The 18272-nt window shown below is 46.3% G+C and overlaps 1 protein-coding gene across 1 annotated transcript in view; it reads right to left on the bottom strand.

Annotated features, from left to right (window-relative positions):
- Positions 1-18272, bottom strand: part of PIK3R6 (phosphoinositide-3-kinase regulatory subunit 6) — a 59612-nt gene that overhangs the window by 27711 nt on the left and 13629 nt on the right. Inside the window, exons 2-8 of the mRNA XM_081027990.1 lie at positions 15570-15671; positions 4496-4579; positions 3784-3875; positions 3013-3081; positions 2442-2574; positions 2204-2273; positions 1010-1193 (exon numbers count right to left, since the gene is read on the bottom strand). Coding sequence (XP_080884116.1) covers positions 1010-1193; positions 2204-2273; positions 2442-2574; positions 3013-3081; positions 3784-3875; positions 4496-4579; positions 15570-15582 — 645 coding nt within the window. The 5' untranslated portion in view covers positions 15583-15671. The remainder of the gene's footprint in view (positions 1-1009; positions 1194-2203; positions 2274-2441; positions 2575-3012; positions 3082-3783; positions 3876-4495; positions 4580-15569; positions 15672-18272) is intronic.

Here is an 18272-nt window from a genome sequence, read left to right as displayed (position 1 = left end):
GCTCCCTCCTGCAGGGGCAGCACCACAGCCCTGAGTCCAAGCAGCTCAGAAACTTAGCCATTATTTAGTCCAGCCTTCCCGAAGGACACGTGCCTTTCCCTGCAAAAAGGTTGTTTCCAACAGTGCCCCGGGCAGCGTCTTCTCCCACCCAAGAAATCCAGCCCCTGGTACAACCCTTGGCCAGAGGATTTCCAACCTTCTGGAGCCTTGGCTGTGGATGGGGTCACAGCTGAGTCAGAGAGAAAGCTAGGGAATAAATGGGTAAGTGTTGGAAACAAACTAAATACCCGCAACAGGAACAGGCGAGTAGTTACACAAATAACAGCACCTTCACGAGAGAGAATATTTGCTTACTTCTAGTAAATATTTTCCAAGGAAAATATTTCCATGTGGCATATTTCCAATGGCATGGGAAAATGAAGATGATAAGTGTGCACATATATATACAGTATGTAACACTGTATGCAGAGTTTGACATCTCAATTTGTCAAAAAAGAGTGACAGGAGAGTGGAGCTAGGAGGCCACTGAACATAGGCTTGACGTCAGACAGATCTGAGTTCGAATCCTGACTCAGTGACCCTGCACATGTGACCACAAGTAGGTTATCCATTTCTCTGGGCCTTAGTTTTGATAAAGCTATCCATTTCACAATGTTGTGGTAAGAATTTTAAAATATGATACATCTGAGATGCTTAACAGTGCCTGGAACACAACAGGCATTCAGGACACAGTAGCTATTACAACTATCATTGTCATTATTATTAAGAAAATATACCAAAATGTTAACTGCTAACATGTCTGGGTAGAGGGGTGTGAGTGATTTTTATTTTCTTCTGTGACGTATCTGCAGTTTTTCCGATGTTGCTTACCGAAGGTGTTTTAATTTTTGATTTTGGGGGGGAGGGGGTTATGGCAACAGAGAAGGAGGAAGATGAGTAGAGTGAGAAACTGGTGTGGACGTGCAGGGCCCTGGGCTGGAACCAACATGGGCAGGGGCGGGGCAATTACCTGCAGCTTCCTTTGCAGAGCACCTGTGTGGCAGGCCTCCCCCAGGGCTGCCTGCAGGGCGTGGGAGACCACATGGCGCATGCAGGCCTCGGGTGTCTGCTGCACCTGGGCTGCCTCGATCTCCAGCAGCAGGGCACTGCACACCGAGGGAGAGATCAGCTCAGGATCCACGAAGAGGAACACTCTGAGGGCAGAAGCGGAGGGAAGGTGGTGCTGACAAGGATGACTATGGGGAGGGGAGCGACAGGAAGGGTACCCTCAGAACCATGCAGCACCCCCACCCCAGTTATTTAGCTCCAAAACCAGGAGCCACAAATTTAAAAATTCTATGGGGGGGGCAATAGGGAGTGGTGGGGACTGTGGCAAATAGGAGAATGAATGACCCTTCTACAGGGGCAGCTAGTCCGTCTCGTCCCTCTAGTTTCACATCTAGGTAACGTCTAACCTAAATCCTGCTCCCTCCCTCAGTGTCCTGGCTCATCGACCATATCCTCCAGGGGCCCTAAACCTTTCCTTCCGAAAATGGAGCTCTGAGCCCTGAGTGAGTCCCATCTTCTCTCATCACCCTTATCACACCAGAAAACCAACCTCACCCACCTTTTCCTCTTCACTCACCTGTGTCCTTCCAACCTCTCCAGTGCTTATTCCTAAGGATCCCTTCACCTCCCTGCACCCTCCCTGAACACAGAGCCTCAGAGGTATGTACCTGCAGAGGAGGAAGCTATGTACGCCCAACACCTTCAGTCCCTGTCCCGAACACAAACAGTGGACATTTCCTCAATCTTACCTAAAGGGTGAGGCACACACACAAAGCCTGCAGATTTCATGCTGTGACTGTGGCCTGAAGCCCTTCCATTATACAGATGTTCTGAGCTGCCTCTGGCTGCCTGGATGGTTGACTGCACCATGGCCAAGGGCAGGATGGAGGTGAAACAACAGAACTCCAGAGAGGCCAGTGGTCCTGCCCAACCTCTGCATGTGAGCAGGATAGCTCTGAATCCCGCCCCAGAAGAAAGACCTATCCTGCTTTCAGTGGTCTCCAGAGAAGCACATGCCCTGTCCACCTTGAAAACAGCCCCCACTGCTGGAAAAGCTCTGCTGGGGCTCCTCTCAATCCAGCCTCCTCTTTTGTCTTCCTGTCAGTGAGCAGTCACTCAGGGGGCGGAAGGCAGCACCTGGTCTGGGGCCACTCACCTCTCCTGGTACGGATACAGTTCACTCCCCAAGTTCTGCTCAGCAATGATCAGCCGTTGGTACAGGGTCCCTGCAAAGCCGACCACGTTAGCCAGCCCGCCCGAGTCTCTGACCCCTACTCCCCACCTTCCCAAAGGAGGTGCCAGGATTTTTTTGAGCTCCCCAGTCCTGGAGACAAACAAAAACCTTGGGCACAGCTGGAGTTGCAGTATGGGAGAGGCAGCTGCGCAGCTCCTACCTGGGACGGCCTTCTCTGTTTTGAGCCTCAGGGCGCAGTCCAGGGCAACCGTGCAGTAGGGGGCGGGCAGGGTCAGTGACCTCATGCAAAAGGCGTAGGTCCTCCGGTAGAGCTCCTCCGTGATGCCGGTGGCCTGGGCGAGAGGCAGGTGGGAGAGGAGGAAGGTAGGGCCTGGCAGCTGGATGTGGGCAGCTGGACCTGGGACACTTCCCAAATCTACACCTTCAGCCTCTTCCCCCAGCATCTGGAAGACATCACCTGTTTGACACCCTACTCAAACTTTCTAAGGGGGAAATTCATCCCATCCTGTTCCTCTAGCAAAGCATATCCTCTCCCAACCCCTTTGCTCGCTCCGGCCACACAGGACTCTACCGCCTCCACAGTTTTATCTTCATCTAAAAGGGAGAGGGCACAGCTAGTGCAGAGAAGCCCATTTGGGGCAGGCCATCCAAGAGTTTTTCTAGGCTCCTGCCTGGCCAAGAGTGGGTGTCCACTGAGGGGAGAGGACAGCATCCAGCCCAGGCACCCGTCGTGGGTCACCACGACCACCCGGACATTCACCCCTGCTCACCTTAGTGAGCACGTACATTAGAGTGTGCAGCAAGGGAATGATGACATGGCGGACGTCCTCCCTTTCTGCCTAGAAAACAGCGGATCAGAGACATTTACTGGGCTGGAGGTTGAGGGAGACTCACTACATCCTAGAAGGATGTAGTTTGGGGGGTAGAGGGGTGGGCAAGAGACAGGATGGAAGGCAGCGTGCCACCATGCCAGGGCCTACAGTCTGCCCTGGGAGAGGAGAAACGGGGTGTGGAGAGTGCACAGGTGTGGGAGTCTGAGTATGAGGGCGTGGGGGGAGGGGGGATGCAGGGAACTCCATGGGGGATGGGCAGCATTGACCCAGGGCAGGAGCTGGCAGCAAAGCAACAAGGAAGTCCCCAGCTTGGAAGCTCCTTTCAGTGCAGCGTTTCCCCAACAGTTGTATTCAGAGCATTGAGCGGTATAGAGGATAACCTTAGGGGGTACAAGGATAATTTTGAACATTTTTAATAGTTATGCATTTATGTTTATAGGTGTTTTCTGTTTCTATCGAGTGATATGGGTTTTCCATTGATGGTCATATTATGGTTTCTTTTTTAAATATGGTAGCTCAAGTTAAACAGTGTGAGTCTATATAAAGAAAACATTGCTTGTAGAAAAGTACAGGAGGGAGACGCATGTGGTAAAAATCATGCACAAAGGACCACAGTTGGAGGGATGCAGTGCTGCCGGGACATTGTCCCCAGTGGATTGGCTTCTCCTTCTCTAATCCCTGTTGGCCTCCCAAAGCCTGAGAACCCACCTTCTCCAGTTCTCTGAGCAGAATTCGGACCAGCGCCGGACTCTTACGAGGATCTCGCTCGACCTTCTTGTGCAGGGACCATCTCCACATACCTGGGCCAGGAGAAAGGGGAGCCCCGCACAACCAGGCGGGCCGGGCAGCTCTCAGAGGAGACGCGTCTGCGCGGGACTCTGAGTCGTGGAGCCCCAGACCACGATTTTGACCACAGGGCTGACGTCTCAGCTGGGTGCTTGGCTCCAGGTGCATATGGGTGGGCTTCTCATGTGTGGGGGAGCTCTGATCTGCTGCCCGTGGTGGACTGTCATTCCCAGGGTGGAAAGGAGGGGAGGTGGGACATTAGTGGGGAGGGGTGTGTGCGTGTGGTTTGTGGATCAGCAATGCTTCCTGATCAGCGCCTCATGCTATGTTCTGGAAGTCATGTGGCCTGGGGGGATCCAGGGGAGTGTTATTTGGAGATGGGGAAGGAGGTTAGGAAAGAGGGCTGTGGATCCCCTAAGTGCTCTGTCACAGTTGCTGGCAGAGTGAGTAGAGGGCAGAGAAGTCTTCTGGGTCCTTTGGGCTCCAAAGATTTCCAGCAGGATGGGGGCTTGGCTGGAAGCCCCTCACTCTGTGAGCTCCAAGCCCGGGCCTTTCCCAAGAATGTGTGGGAAGAGCTGGCTGGTGTGGGTGGGGGAGCAGTAGGGGCAGACAGGTGATGCCTATAGGCCCTTACCTTGGTACTTCTGTAGGGCCGGGGCCTGGGCACTGAGCTCCCGGAGCACGGCATGCACACTCCGCTGGAGGTCCAGCTCCACATCTGGGCAGCAGGGGTGGGGAGAGCTTTAGGCCAGGCGCTTTGGAACTCAGCCTCCCTGGCCTTATCCTCACTCCCACCTCCACTCTCCCTGAAAATGTCTTTAGCTCCTTCTATGAGCCTCAAGAGGTGCCCGGAGGTAATCACCTTAGAGCTGGCAGCCAGCATATGGGCCAGGGCTGGAATAGAGCTTTGCAATCAGCATCTCTGTTCTTTGCAAAATCAACATTTCCCAAAGTGCAGTGTGTATACCACCGGTGGCACACAAGCATTTCGGATGGTACACAAATGATCCTAAAATTTGGATGCAACTTTTTTTGATTTTGAATAATGGTGCACTCAATTTTATTTGTATTAGAAAAATATATATAACTAGTTCCTCAACCTATGAATGAAGATAAACTTAAAGTCAATTTAAAGAAACTTACCAGATAATACCAGGAAGTGACAAAGACTCTCCCTGACCAAACTTGACTCAGGCTCTTTAGAGCCCTCTTCTCCATCGGGCCCTGACCTTGGCCCTAGTCCTGTCTTTGGCTTGCCCAGCCCAGGTTTAGCAAGAATACTTCTGTCAGTTTATACAGAATCCACGACTTGATATTGATCAAGTTCTTCACCCCCCACCTTTGACGTATAAGTCCTTGACATGCCTCTAGCAAGAATCCTGTTAGGTCAGTTGAATAAGAATCCCCCCACCGTTGACATCTCTTCTTAACAATTGTCCATCCACTGGCCCCTGCACTCTGTTTGCTGGCTGTAAATCCCCAGCTATGTTCACCTTATTCAGAGTTGAGCCAATGTCTCTCCTGTATTGAAAAAGTCTGAATAAAGTCTTCCTTAGGGCTTTAACAAGTGTCAGAATAATTTTTTCTTTAACAGTGGTATGTTGACATGGCAAAACTGTGAAGGTGGTACAAAACTAAGTAACTCACATTTGGAAAGTGTGGTAGCTGTGAGAATGCACCCCTCATCTCCCACTACAAGAAGTTTAATGGACCAGGTTTGGGGAGCTTTGTGTTGCTGTGCTGTGAAATCCATCGTGTTGTGCCAGGGCCACACTTCCCAGCCAACACAGAGAGCAGCAGGGATTCTAAAGCAAGCTCATCCTGGGGGAGATGCAAGCCTCCTCTGATGATTGACTTTGGCTCAGGGATTCCCCAGCCACCCTGCTGAGCCTTTCTCTATTACCTGTCAGTCTAAGACATTTCCACCCAACCTTTCCTCCCTTTCTCCTTCATTCAGAGTCCTTTTGCATCACAGTTTGACAGCTTGCTCTCCCGCCTCTCCATTTTCTCTCCCACAGATGTTTCCCCACATACCATGTTTTCCTGAAAATAAGACCTACCCTGAAAATAAGCCCCAGTTAAGATCGTCAGCCATACAGACGCATTTAGTACGTTATGACGATGTTCCAGAAAAAGATGACATGACTGTATTTGAATAAATGTAAATTGTTGTACATGAAAAAATAAGACATCCCCTGAAAATATGCCCTAATGTGTCTCTTGGAGCAAAAATTAATATAAGACCAGGTCTTATTTTCGGGGAAATACGGTATAAGACCCGGTCTTATTTTCAGGGCAACACAGTAAATCTTTGCATATCTAATCTTGTCTTGGTATCTGCCTCTTGGAGGATCCAGCTATCACAGGAAGAACGGTAGACAGTACTCGTACCATAAATTCCCCATTATGATTAAAGCCAACCAAGAGTTTCACTTTATAGACAAGTGTGCATTCTCTGGTTGTCAGACAATACAAACCACATGCCTCAGGGGTTCCCTTTTTGCCTTAGCTGTCACGAAACTTACAGCCAAACTGCAGCCTAGCCTCAAAAATCACCTCATTTCTTCTTTGTTCCTCTTTGGTGTTCCTGCTTTATGTTCAACTTAACATGTGTCTTAATTGCCTCAGATACCTCGGGTGCCTCTGAAGTGGATAGGATAGAAATTACCGATTGAAAAAATCAACAGGTTGCCGTCCAGGAATCAAAATGTGTTTAGGCCAAGGCCCCCCGTGCCCTGGAGCAGACTGGCCCCTCCCTGGCTCTGGCATGGGCTTGTGCAAAGTGTGCCGGGGCCACCTGGCATCTTTGAAACCCACACTTTCCTCCTGCCTCTCACTTGTCCTCCTGGATCACGTCAAGACCTGATGCTAAGTCCCCTCCAGGCTGAGAGCAGGCAGCGAGTGGGCAGGCTGTTACAACTCACGTTTGCCCACCTGGCAACTCTGCTGGGCAGTGCAGCATCTCCCAAAACTGGACAGGAAATCATTTAGCCTGGCATGGAGGCTGGTCGCTAGCTCTCCTTCCATCTGCCCATCTCCACCTTGCACAAAACTTTAATAATGCAGAGTTAGTTATTAAAAAGTAATTGATGTCAAGTATCCCTTCCTTCCTTTCTTCCTTCCTTCCTTCCTTCCTTCCTGCCTTCCTGCCTTCCTGCCTTCCTTCCTTCTTTCTTTTTCTTCTTTCCTTCCTTTCTTCCTTCCTTCTTTCCTCCTCCCTCACCCCTCTATTCCTTCTCTCTCTCTCTCTCTCCCCCATCTCTATTTCTTTCTTTTCCTGTGGACTGCGCACAAAGACTTACAACTATGATGACGGTGATCTCCTCCCTGCCCCCTCACTAGAAGGGCAGACATGTTTTGTCCTCTGAGCTTTAGTTACCCCTGCTTTGCAAAGGGAGTTAAGTTTTTATGTTTCAGAGAAAAATAGAGAAGTTGCCAGTAGCCCTGGGAGACAGTCCCAAATAAACTTTGTTTTCGAAAGTCTGGGCAGCTGGAACAAGCTCTCAGGCTTTCGTCCACATCTGGCTTGCAGACATGTTTCGTTTGAGCTTGTACAGTGTCTTAAAAAATGAATTAGCAGCCAACATTTACAAATCAGGAGACTTTGCATTAAAGTTGGGGTTTTTGGCATCTCTTGAAAGTCTGCTGACACAGGACATGCATTCTTCTCCCATGTGACAATCAACGGGCTGGGAGCAGCTGCCCCTTTGAGATGGGTCACAGGTTCTCTAGTTCTTCTTAGTTCCCATTCTCCTTGTTTTACTCATCTGCATCCTCTCCCCAGGCCCAGGAGTTTGAGACTCCCGGCTATGTGATTGAGATAATTAACCCGGATTGTCTTAAGGGGATGGAGAGGAACTGCTGCCTTTAGTTAAAGAGGAAAGTGGAAACCCAAGAGTGTAAGGTTGGATTCCTCAAAGATTATGGGGTACAAGGGTTATGGGGATCCCGGGAATGAAAAAGACCTGGCTGGGACACAGCTTACTGGTGGTGGCAAATCTCACATGAGGGCAACTAAGCAACAAACTGTGCCCTTGAATGCCACTGCTATGGTCTCCTGGGCCACCTTTGCCAGAGCACAAGTGTGGGAACAGAGCCCCAGAGAGCAGTTCCCAGGCTCTCGGCCTCACATAGAAAGGTGCTGGCTCAGGTAGTAGATGGCCATCAACTGTGATTGGATGGCCATCAGCTATGGCTAGTTGGCTGTCAGCTGTAACCAGTGAGCCATTGGCCACTGATATAACTGCCGCGGCTACAGAGGGAAGCCAAGGAGAGTGGAGAAGAATGTAGAGTCGAGGAGAGTTGGTCGGTTGGCAGCAAAGCAGACAGCAGGTTGCATGTCGTGTAAACCCAGCCTCCAGTGAGACCATAGTGGTATGACTTTCCTACCTATGGCTCCGTGGGTGTTCCTTTTTGGCCTAGCCATATCCTGTGTTCTTGTGTGGGGAGCAGCTGCCTGAGAGCTGGACCCTGCAGGCTACCCGCATGACAAATGGCACAGAGAACAGGGTACGGTGCCGGCCAAAGCTTTCCGAAGGGCGGTGGAACAGTTTGTGCGTATGAACACTCAGTCTCAGGAAGACCAGGAGGAGCAGCTGCCAGAGAGCTGGACCCCCGTGGAGGGGTGGGAAGATGTAGACGGTTTCCCAACCAGCACAGGCCGGAGAAAGCCAAGGTCATTGCGGCCCTGTGAGCTGGGAAGTTCTTGCTGAGGCAGCCCAAATGCAGGATTTGTAGTCCCAGGAGGAAACGCTTGCTGAGTCCTCCGTGGGAGATGAGGGTGAGGTGAAGGTCATTCCTCACCCCCAGGACAGCCCTGGTGAATGACTATGGACTATGGGGAATTGCCTTCCATCCCTGATTTAATAGACTGCTTGACTGTTTGTTTGGGAACATACCACCATGTAGTGGAACTGGCGAATGTTTGCTTTTGTGTCTTGACCGGCCACCATTGAGAATATGTAAGCACCTTGACTGTGAGCCGCTGTTGTTCAAGCACGGTACCCCGAGAGGTCCAGAGAGAGTGGCAGTGCCCTGAGAGGCCCTGGCTGAGTCCAGGAAGTCTGGCTGTGCCCAGAAGAACTGGTGGTACCCTAAGAAGCCCAGTAAGTCTGGCTGTGCCCAGAAGGACTGGTGGTGCCCTGAGAAACCCTGGCTGTGTCTGGGGAGACTGGTGGTACCCTAAGAAGCCCAGGAAGTCTGGCTGTGTCCAGAAGTACTTGGTGGTGCCCTGAGAAACCTTGGCTGTGCCCAGAGAGCCTGGCTGTGTCCAAGATATTGCATTCACCTCCAGACTCCTCGCACAGGGCCACCTGCGGAAGACGCTTGTCGCTTAGATTGTGAGGCAAGGCCCTGTAGGGGTGGAGTGTGGGGACAGAACCCCAGAGAGCAGTTTCCAGGCTCTCAGCCTCACATGGAAAGGTGCTGGCTCAGGTAGTAAATGGACATCAACTGTGATTGGATGGCCATCAGCTGTGGCTAGTTGGCCGTCAGCTATAACCAGTGAGCCATTGGGCACTAATATAACTGCCATGGCTACGCTAGCAGAAAATGGGGGGTTAGCAAGAAGATGGTGGCTGAACCTGAAAGCGGTGCAGTGATTTGAGAATTGTGTAGCTCCTGTTTCCTGTTTCTCCAACCCAGCCACCAGCGAGAGTATAGTGGTATGACTCCCCAACTTATGGCTCCATGGGTGTTCCTTTTTGGCCTCACTGTGTCCTGTGTTTTTGTGTGGGGAGCAGCTGCCTGAGAGCTGGACCTCGCAGTCCGCCTGCACGACAAATGGTGCAGCGAGCAGGGTCTCCTGCATGACGCCCCCGCACAACAAGAATGTCCTCAAAGGAGCCCCCTCTCTCCTTATGGACCATGCAAGCCTGGCCAAGCTGTTCTGGGGGCTGCAGCCACAGTTGACTAAAGACCACAGACTTTTCTCACCATCCAGACTTACAAGTCCTGGGCTTTTCACATGCCTCCAAGTTGGGGGAGTCACCTCAAATAAATGACATTGGAATTCATACTAATTTTGGAAAATGAGAGCTTGAAGTTGGATTTGATTTGATTTAAGTAAAAGAAATGAACAGGATATTTCTTGTGCTTCAAGAGTCTCTGGATTGTTCATATATGATATGCATGTCTCACATCATTCTTGACTCAGAACCGTTGATAAATAAATGGCATTAATTATTATTATCCTCTCCTCCATCCAGGCATATAAAATACTACTATCAGGTATCCACATTGCCTAACATTAATACCTAACATTTAAATAGCACTTGAAAGGCATACACTCAGGGATTCTTACATACTTGTAGGTGTGGCAAGACGATATTATGTGTTCATCAAACCAATTTCATTTTTATCATCGGTAGATGGGAAGACTGCATTTCTGATTCCTCCAGAATCAGATAGGAGCCATATCACTGAATTCTGGCCTATGGAATGTGGTGGAAGTGATATATGCCACTTTCAGCCCTGGTCATAAAATCCTCTGCACTATCCTCCATATTCTCTCCAGCCATTCTGTGGTGACTTTGGAAGACGTGTTGAAGATGATGGCACCATGAGAGGGAAGAAGCCATAGTCACTGAAAGACTGTTTGGAGCTGAGGTTGGATGATGATATGAGAAATGAGCATTTGTTGTGTTAATCCTCTGATGTTGGGGTCCTTTGTTATAGCAGCTAGCTAGCATTCTCTAACTGACTCATGGTTATGTAAAGTGTTTTTTAACTTACGAGGTCTGACAGTTAGGTTTGTGAACTCATCCTAGAAAAAGTGCTACATACCTCATTGCTGAGTATCACTATGGTCACCTTCGAAGTACTCCCCTTGGGAAGCTATGCACCGATGCCAGTGCCTAGTCCACCCTTCAAAGCAATGTTGGAACTCTTTTTCTGGAATGGCCATCAGAGCTGTCATAGTATTACCCTTGATGTTCTGAATGTCATCAAAATGCCTTCCTTTCAATATTTCCTTTATCTTCGAGTAAAGAAAGAAGTCATTGGCGCCAGATCAGGTGAGCAGGGAGGGTGTTCCAATACAGTTATTTGTTTACTGGCTAAAAACTCCCTCGCAGACAGTGCTGTGTGAGCTGGTGCATTGTCGTGATGCAAAAGCCATGAATTGTTGGCGACAAGTTCACGTCGTCTAACTTTTTTATGCAGCCTTTTCAGCACCTCCAAATAGTAAACTTGGTTAACTGTCTGTCCAGTTGGTACAAATCCATAATGAATAATCCCTCTGATATCAAAAAAGGTTAGCAACATTGTTGCAACAAGTTCGTGAACTTAATTGTCAGAGCTTGGGGTTTGAATGCAGAAATAAATGCCCTGCTAAGTTGCCTGAAAAAAAATGTTCTCAGCTCTAAGACCAAGGTGGATGTCATTATAACTAAAGAAACAGCAGGGAAGGAAAGAGAAGAAAGGCCGACAAGGTGCTGACCTGGTAGCTCCCCCATAGTTCACTGTCCACTCCTTAGTTTCAGGTCACTGAAAGCTGTCCTAGGACTTGACAAAGGTGTCCATTGCCTTGTGATCCTAGACAGAGTCAAATCTCTCCCCAGCTCCCTCTTAGGATTGTTTGCATTTCTCCTAGTTGCAACCTTGGCTGCACAGCACCGGCAAAGCTTTAAAAATACCAATGCACAGCCCACCCCAAACCAATTAAATCAGATCTCTGAGGGTGGGGCCTAATAATCAATTTTTAAAAGAACTCCCCAGGAGAATCTAATGTACAGCCAGAAGGAGAATTACTGTCTTAGGTGATAAGCTTGGAATTGTGGATACTTGACCTGTTAGTCAAGGAAGGAGTCAAGTGACAAGATGCTCAGAGTTCACAGAAGACAGTCATCCCCAAATTAAGGATGAAGGTCACAGTGTCAGGACAGCCCCTCCTGGCAATGCTCCTGGCTATCATGGTTGTGGGAGGGATTTTTAAAAATAGAATTGGGGAAAGTTATTATTTATTTATTCATTCATTTATTTATTATTCATTTATTTATGTTGTTGTTCATTAGCTTACTTTGTAAAAGCTTTGTTCAGAAATGTAACCCTTGTAGATACCAGTGCTCTAATGCTCCTTGGGTGCAGCCATGACATTAATAAAATCTATGATTTTTTCCCAGCAGACCAGTTTTTGTCTTTTTGAAGTTATCTCATACCCACATGTGATGGTTAATTTTTATGTGTCAGATTGATTGGGCCACAGGGTGTCCATGAATTTGGTCAGACGTCATTGTGGGTGTGTCTGTGAGGATATTTTAGATGAGTTTAGCATTTAAATCAACAGACTGAGCAAAGCAGATTGCCCTCCCTAATGTTGGTGGGCGTCATCCAATCAATTGAAGGCCTAAATAGAACAAAAGGCTGACCCTCCCCCAAATAAGAGGAAACTCCTTCTGCCTAACTGCCTTCCAGCTGGGACATACTATTTTTTTTCCTGCCTTTGGACTTGAACTGAAATATTGGCTCTTCCTGAGTCTTGAGCCTGCTGGCCTTTGAACTAGATAGAGCGACCTCGTTGGCCTCCAGCTTGCAGATCTTGGGACTTGCCAGCTACCATAATCATGTGAGCTAGTTCCTTGTAATAAATTTCATTCTATATTTGTACATACATCTTGCTGGTTCTTCTCTGTGGAAACACCTTGACTAAAACACCCATAGAGGACTGTGGCATCAGTCCTCTGGGGAAAGCTGGTGGAACAATCAACTTAATCTATCCTCAGCCTTCCCCAGCTGAGGATTAGAGAGTGAGAAGGGTGGCCATCCAGGTGAAAGGATTCCAGGGACCCTCAGGTTATTTGGTATACCCGAAGTGATTGCCAAAGGAATTGAATTTGTAATTCCTAAGGAATATTTCCTTCAAACTAGGGTGTTGAGGAGAATTGTCCTATTCCACTTTCTGGATATCAGCCATCAGAACTAACACCCCCTCCCTGAAGTGGAAATGGAAAAGCCCCAATGAACCCTTTCCTGTCTACTTCTTTAAAAAAATCACTATAAAATCACTAACCCTGGGTCCCATTACCTCATGCCAGGTGAGCCTTAATACAATTGAGAAGATTATGGTTTGTTTATGTAATTCAGAATGGAGTTCCCATGGTAGGTTAGTTCTTTACAGGTAAATGTCATTCGGTACATGTTATATTTATTAGTTTTTATTTCAAAGGGTGACTTCCTGACTTTGACCCTTGAGCTGGTGTCCATCCTCCTGGAGCCCCTGGGTCCCCTTCCGCTGACCACCTGGACCTCACTGACTGCCTTTCCAACCAGGAGTAAGGACGTGTCTGAAAAACCCTTTGTGTGCAGACAGCTCCAGCTCAGCATCTCAGTGTGGGGACAGAGCCCCAGAGAGCAGTTTTTAGGCTCTTGCCCTCATGTGGAAAGGTGCTCACTCGGGTAGTAAATGGCCATCAACTGTGATTGGATGGCCATCAGCTGTGGCCAGTTGGCCATCAGCTGTAACCAATGAGCCATTGGCCACTAATATAACTGCTGTGGCTATGCTAGCAGCAAATGGGGGGCTAGCAAGAAGATGGTGGCTGAGCTAGCAAGTGCAGATTGCAGTTAGCATGGCAGATTGTGGCTAGCAAGTTGACAGAGAAGCGGACAGCAGGTTGCAGGTCATGTGGATCCTGCTTCCTGTGTCTCCAACCAAACTGCCAGCGAGACTATAGAGGTATGACTCCCCTATCTATAGCTCCATTGATGTTCCTTTTTGGCTTCACCATATCCTGTGTTCTTATGTGGGGAGTGGGAGCTGAGACCCCGCATGACACCCTGAATGACACCAGCTCAGCACCCAGATGCTCCAGTGACTAGAGCAACACGGCTCATGCTCCTCCTTCATCCCATGCCTAATCCTCTCTCAGCCCCTTCACTCTCAATGAGGAATAAAGGCTCAGATTGTTGTAAAAATGTTTGCAATCTTGCCCATGTTTGCAGGGATGGCAAAATAACAATACCTTTGGTGCCCTTGAGACACTGTTCTTTTGCATCCCTTAGAATAAATATCTTACGTTTCAGATGCCCCTCTTCTTAACTCTGGGGCTCTAAAAGCTATAGGAAGGTAGGGAAAGTTTTAAACAACAGGAAAACTACCCTTTAGAGCTCCCAAGGCAAACATGCTAATTTGGGGACATTTCTTTCACCTATTGGAATTGGGGGAGGGGGTGTCACTTGTTACATCTTTGGGAGTGGATGTCAGTGGTATCACCTGCCCAGCAGCCTTTCCTACCCACTATAGTCCTGATGAGGCTATGGCCCAGGTGCCCTGCTTTGCACTGGCCTTGGAGTGGGCACAGGACCAGGCCAGCTAGCAACTCTCTTTCCTTCTAGGCGAACCCTATGCTGATAATGGCCAAGAGGGAAGAACACCTGGAAAGCTCTCTGAGGTCGCTGTCTCCCTCTTCCTGTCCTGCTGGCAGATCCGCCCTGTTCCTTGCCCTTTCTGCTATCTAGTGCTTCAGCTGTTCCTTCAATGCTTGGCCACTTTTTAAAAAATTAAATTAGCCATGTGGGTTTTTATTGCCTGTATCTAAAGAACCTTTATGGGTACACCTCTCTTCCTAAAACACGGCATGATGTATGTTTATTGTTATAATTAAAGTGGGTGCAAAGTAAGTTGGCTTTGAAATGTTTGGGAGATTTTTGTAGCGCTGGCCTCATTGCTATGCTCCCAGTGCAAACCCCTGCCTGTTTGAGACAACCTGAGATATTGCAACACCAGGATTCACTGGGCTTGCCTCTGTCAGCTGGATCTTTGGACTGGGCGAAGCTCTCTGATGGTGAGTGGGGTGTGGAAAGGGTGTGTGTCTTAGGAGTGATAACCTGGGAGCTGTGCCTCCTTGGGGTGTCTTCTCTCCTTCCCCAGGACAGCACCCTTCAAGGGCACTAGAGTTGATGCCTGTGACCTGAGGAAAGTAGGCTCTGACTTGTTAGATGACCATTAGTTGATACACGTCTTGGGGGAAGGGTCATCTCCCCTTGTTGTCTTAGGTTGATATAGGGAGAAGAGTCTGGATTTTGGAATCAGCCAGACCTGGATTCCAAACCTGATTCTACCACTTACTAGCTTTGAATACATTACCTAACCTCTCTGAGTCTCCGCTTCCCTTTCAGTAAAATGACGATAATCATACTGATATCCCTCCCTCACAGAATCCTTCTGATGTTTGCATGAGGCAATCCACAGTGAAATCACTAAGAGCATGGATACTGGAGCTCGATGGTTGGGTTCAAATCCTGATTTGACCATACAGTATCTAGGTGACCTTGTGAATAATGCCTGTCTTCTTATACTTTCCCCTTCTCTAAAATGAGAGTAATGATAATATTTATCTTGTGAGGTCTTTATAAAGACTAAATGAGTTAATATTTGTTAAGTGCTTTTATTACTACTTGATATATTGTAAGCTCTATAGAGCTTTATAGAGCTATTTTGTTAAACAAATGCAAGTGTTTAGTAACACATTGGCCATTGTTGTCATTACTCCCAATGTCCAGCTCAGTGACCTGCAAACAGTTGAGGCTCATACAAGTGTGTGGATGTCCATCTCTCAAGATGTTTTCACATTTGGGAGCTGAGTTGGCATCTCACAGCCTGGCTAGGTGGTGGTGGTCCTGCCAACCCTCAGGTCACTCTCACCTGCAAGAGGGGCTTACCCCACAATGCAGCCAGGTGCACTGGACTCCTCTCCCCTGACCATACTGACCTGAGCTCTCCATGGGAGCCTGGGGTATGTGTGAGGAGGATGTGGTTGTCTCAGGCAGCAGAATGGAAAGTAAAATGGTTGTTTTTCTGCACAGAGGTAGTTCTGCAAAAAAAACAAAACAAAAAAAAAAGAGGCAGTCAGTGTAAATGATAGGAAGGCGCAGAAAATATATATGTATTAAATATATTATCATTACTCTCATTTTAGAGAAGGGGAAAGTATAAGAAGACAGGCATTATTCGCAAGGTCACCTAGATACTGTATGGTCAAATCGAGATTTGAACCCAACCATCGAGCTCCAGTATCCATGCTCTTGGGGAATGGAGAGGCTTCCAGGGGACCTAGGCTTTTAGCACACTGGAAGGAAGTCTAGATTTATTTAAGAAACATTTTTATGGTGCTTGCTATATGCCAAGCACTCTTCTAAGCACTTAAAAATGGTTAACTCCTTAATATTAATATTAGCCTTGTGAGGTAGGTGCTGTTTCCTCCCCATCTACAGATCGAGAAATTAAAGCACAGAGAGCTTAAATGACGATTCAAGGTCAAGGAAAGGAATGACCACTTGAACTCAGACCATCTGGCTCTAGAGGCCATGACCTCAATCATGACCCAGGCTGCCCCACTGTGACCCCAGTGGGAGGGGCTCCCAAAGTCTGCTTCCCAGAGCAACAAACTCCACAACTGAAAAGCAGAGGACTGAATGACTCCAAGACCTTGTTCCCTAAAGAAAAATAAATCACATAACACACACACACACACACACACACACACACACACACACACACAAGCTAATCAAAAGAAAAGAGAGAATGAGAACAAAGAGACAATATTAGGAATGAAAAATATCATATATATGATATATGTATCATATATATAAATATATAAATGCGTATATACATACACATATATATATTTATTCATATAAATATATATACAATATAAATATATATATACATATATACAATATAAAAAATATATATATACAACATAAATATATATATATGTATATATATATATATATATATATATGTATAATCTGAACCCTCTATGTCATACATAGTTTTCTAGGAAAATAAAAATGACTCAAAAAGCTCCAGAAGAATTAGAAAAACTGCGTATATTAGTAACCTGTGAGGAAATAGAGAAAGGTGTCAAAGAACTAGCTCTTAAAAAGTGGTGTCTGGCTCAGATGATTCCTGTCATAAGTTTTCTCAAACCTGCAAAGTAAAGAAATTTTCTGTGTTATTTAAACTGTCCCAAAGCATGAAGAAAGAAGGAAAGATTCTCTGAAGAAGCCAGCTTATCCTTGATACCAAAATCTAATAAAGACAGTTAAAAATAATAGATGAAGTATTTCACACCCATCAGAATATCTATTTTAAAAAGAAAACAACAGAAAATAAGTGTTGGCAAGGATGTGGAGACGTTAGAGCACTGGTACATTGTTGGTTATTATTTAAAATGGAGCAGCTGCTGTGGGAAACAGTATGGGAATTCCTCAAAAAGTTAAACATAGATTTCCCATATGACCCAGCAATTCCACTCCTAGGTGAATCAATACCCCCAAATAATTGAAAACAGATTCCAACAGATACTTGCGCACCAATGTTCATAGCAGCACTATTCAAAATAGCCTAAAGATGGAAACACTCCAAATACCCAACAGATGAATGAATAGACAGAATGTGATATATACATACAAAGGAAAATTATTCAGCCTTAAAAAGGAATGAAATTCTCATAACATGCTATAATGTAGATGAACCTTGAAAACTTCACGCTAAGTGAAACAAGTCAGACACAAAAGGACAAATATATGATTCCCCTCTCTGTGAGACACCTAGAATAGGCAAATTCACAGAGACAGAAAGTATAATAGAGATTACTAAGGGTGACGGGGAGGGAGGAATGGGGAGGTATTGTTGAATGAGTACGGAGTCCAGTTTAGGATGATGTTCTGGAAATGGACAGTGGTGATGGTGTACAACATTGTGAATATACTTAACGCCACTGAATTGTACATTTTAAAATAGTTAAAATGGTAAATTTTATGGTATTTTGCTACAATAAAATAAATAGATTAGGCTCACCTATAAATATAGATGTAAAAATTTTAAATATCAACGAATTGAATTCAGTGTATTCAAATTATAATGTACTCTGAAGAATTTTAGCCTATTGCTAATCATAGAAATGAATATTGAAATATGATACACCATTGGAAAAGACTAGAAAAGATAATAACATCAACTGTTGGTGAGGATACTCAGTTAATGAGAATGGAAATTGGTATAGCTTTTCTGGAGGGCAATTGGGCAATAAGTATCAAAATTCAAAATGTGCATACTTTTTGTCCAAGCAATCCCACTTTTAAGAATTTATCCTAAGGAAATAATTGGACTAGTGAATAAGGAGTGTGTACAACAATGTTCATTAAAATGTTGTTTATAATGAAGAAAAACCAGAAGAAACTTATAGAGTATCCATTAAGAAAATTGGAGTAATCTGTGCAATGGAATACTATACATACATAAAAATGATAATGTATATCTATAGTTACTGAATTGAAAAGATTTTTAGAAGTATTCATTTTAAACAATAATAAAACAGTGAACACATTTCTAACACATTAATTTTGAAAAATAGATTTCTAAATTTGCATATATACATTTAAAAAGTCAGGAAAAACTAAACATCAAA

Source organism: Rhinolophus hipposideros, assembly GCF_964194185.1.
Source record: "Rhinolophus hipposideros genome assembly, chromosome: 20".
NCBI lineage: Eukaryota > Metazoa > Chordata > Mammalia > Chiroptera > Rhinolophidae > Rhinolophus > Rhinolophus hipposideros.
This window is presented reverse-complemented; position numbering and strand designations above follow the sequence as displayed.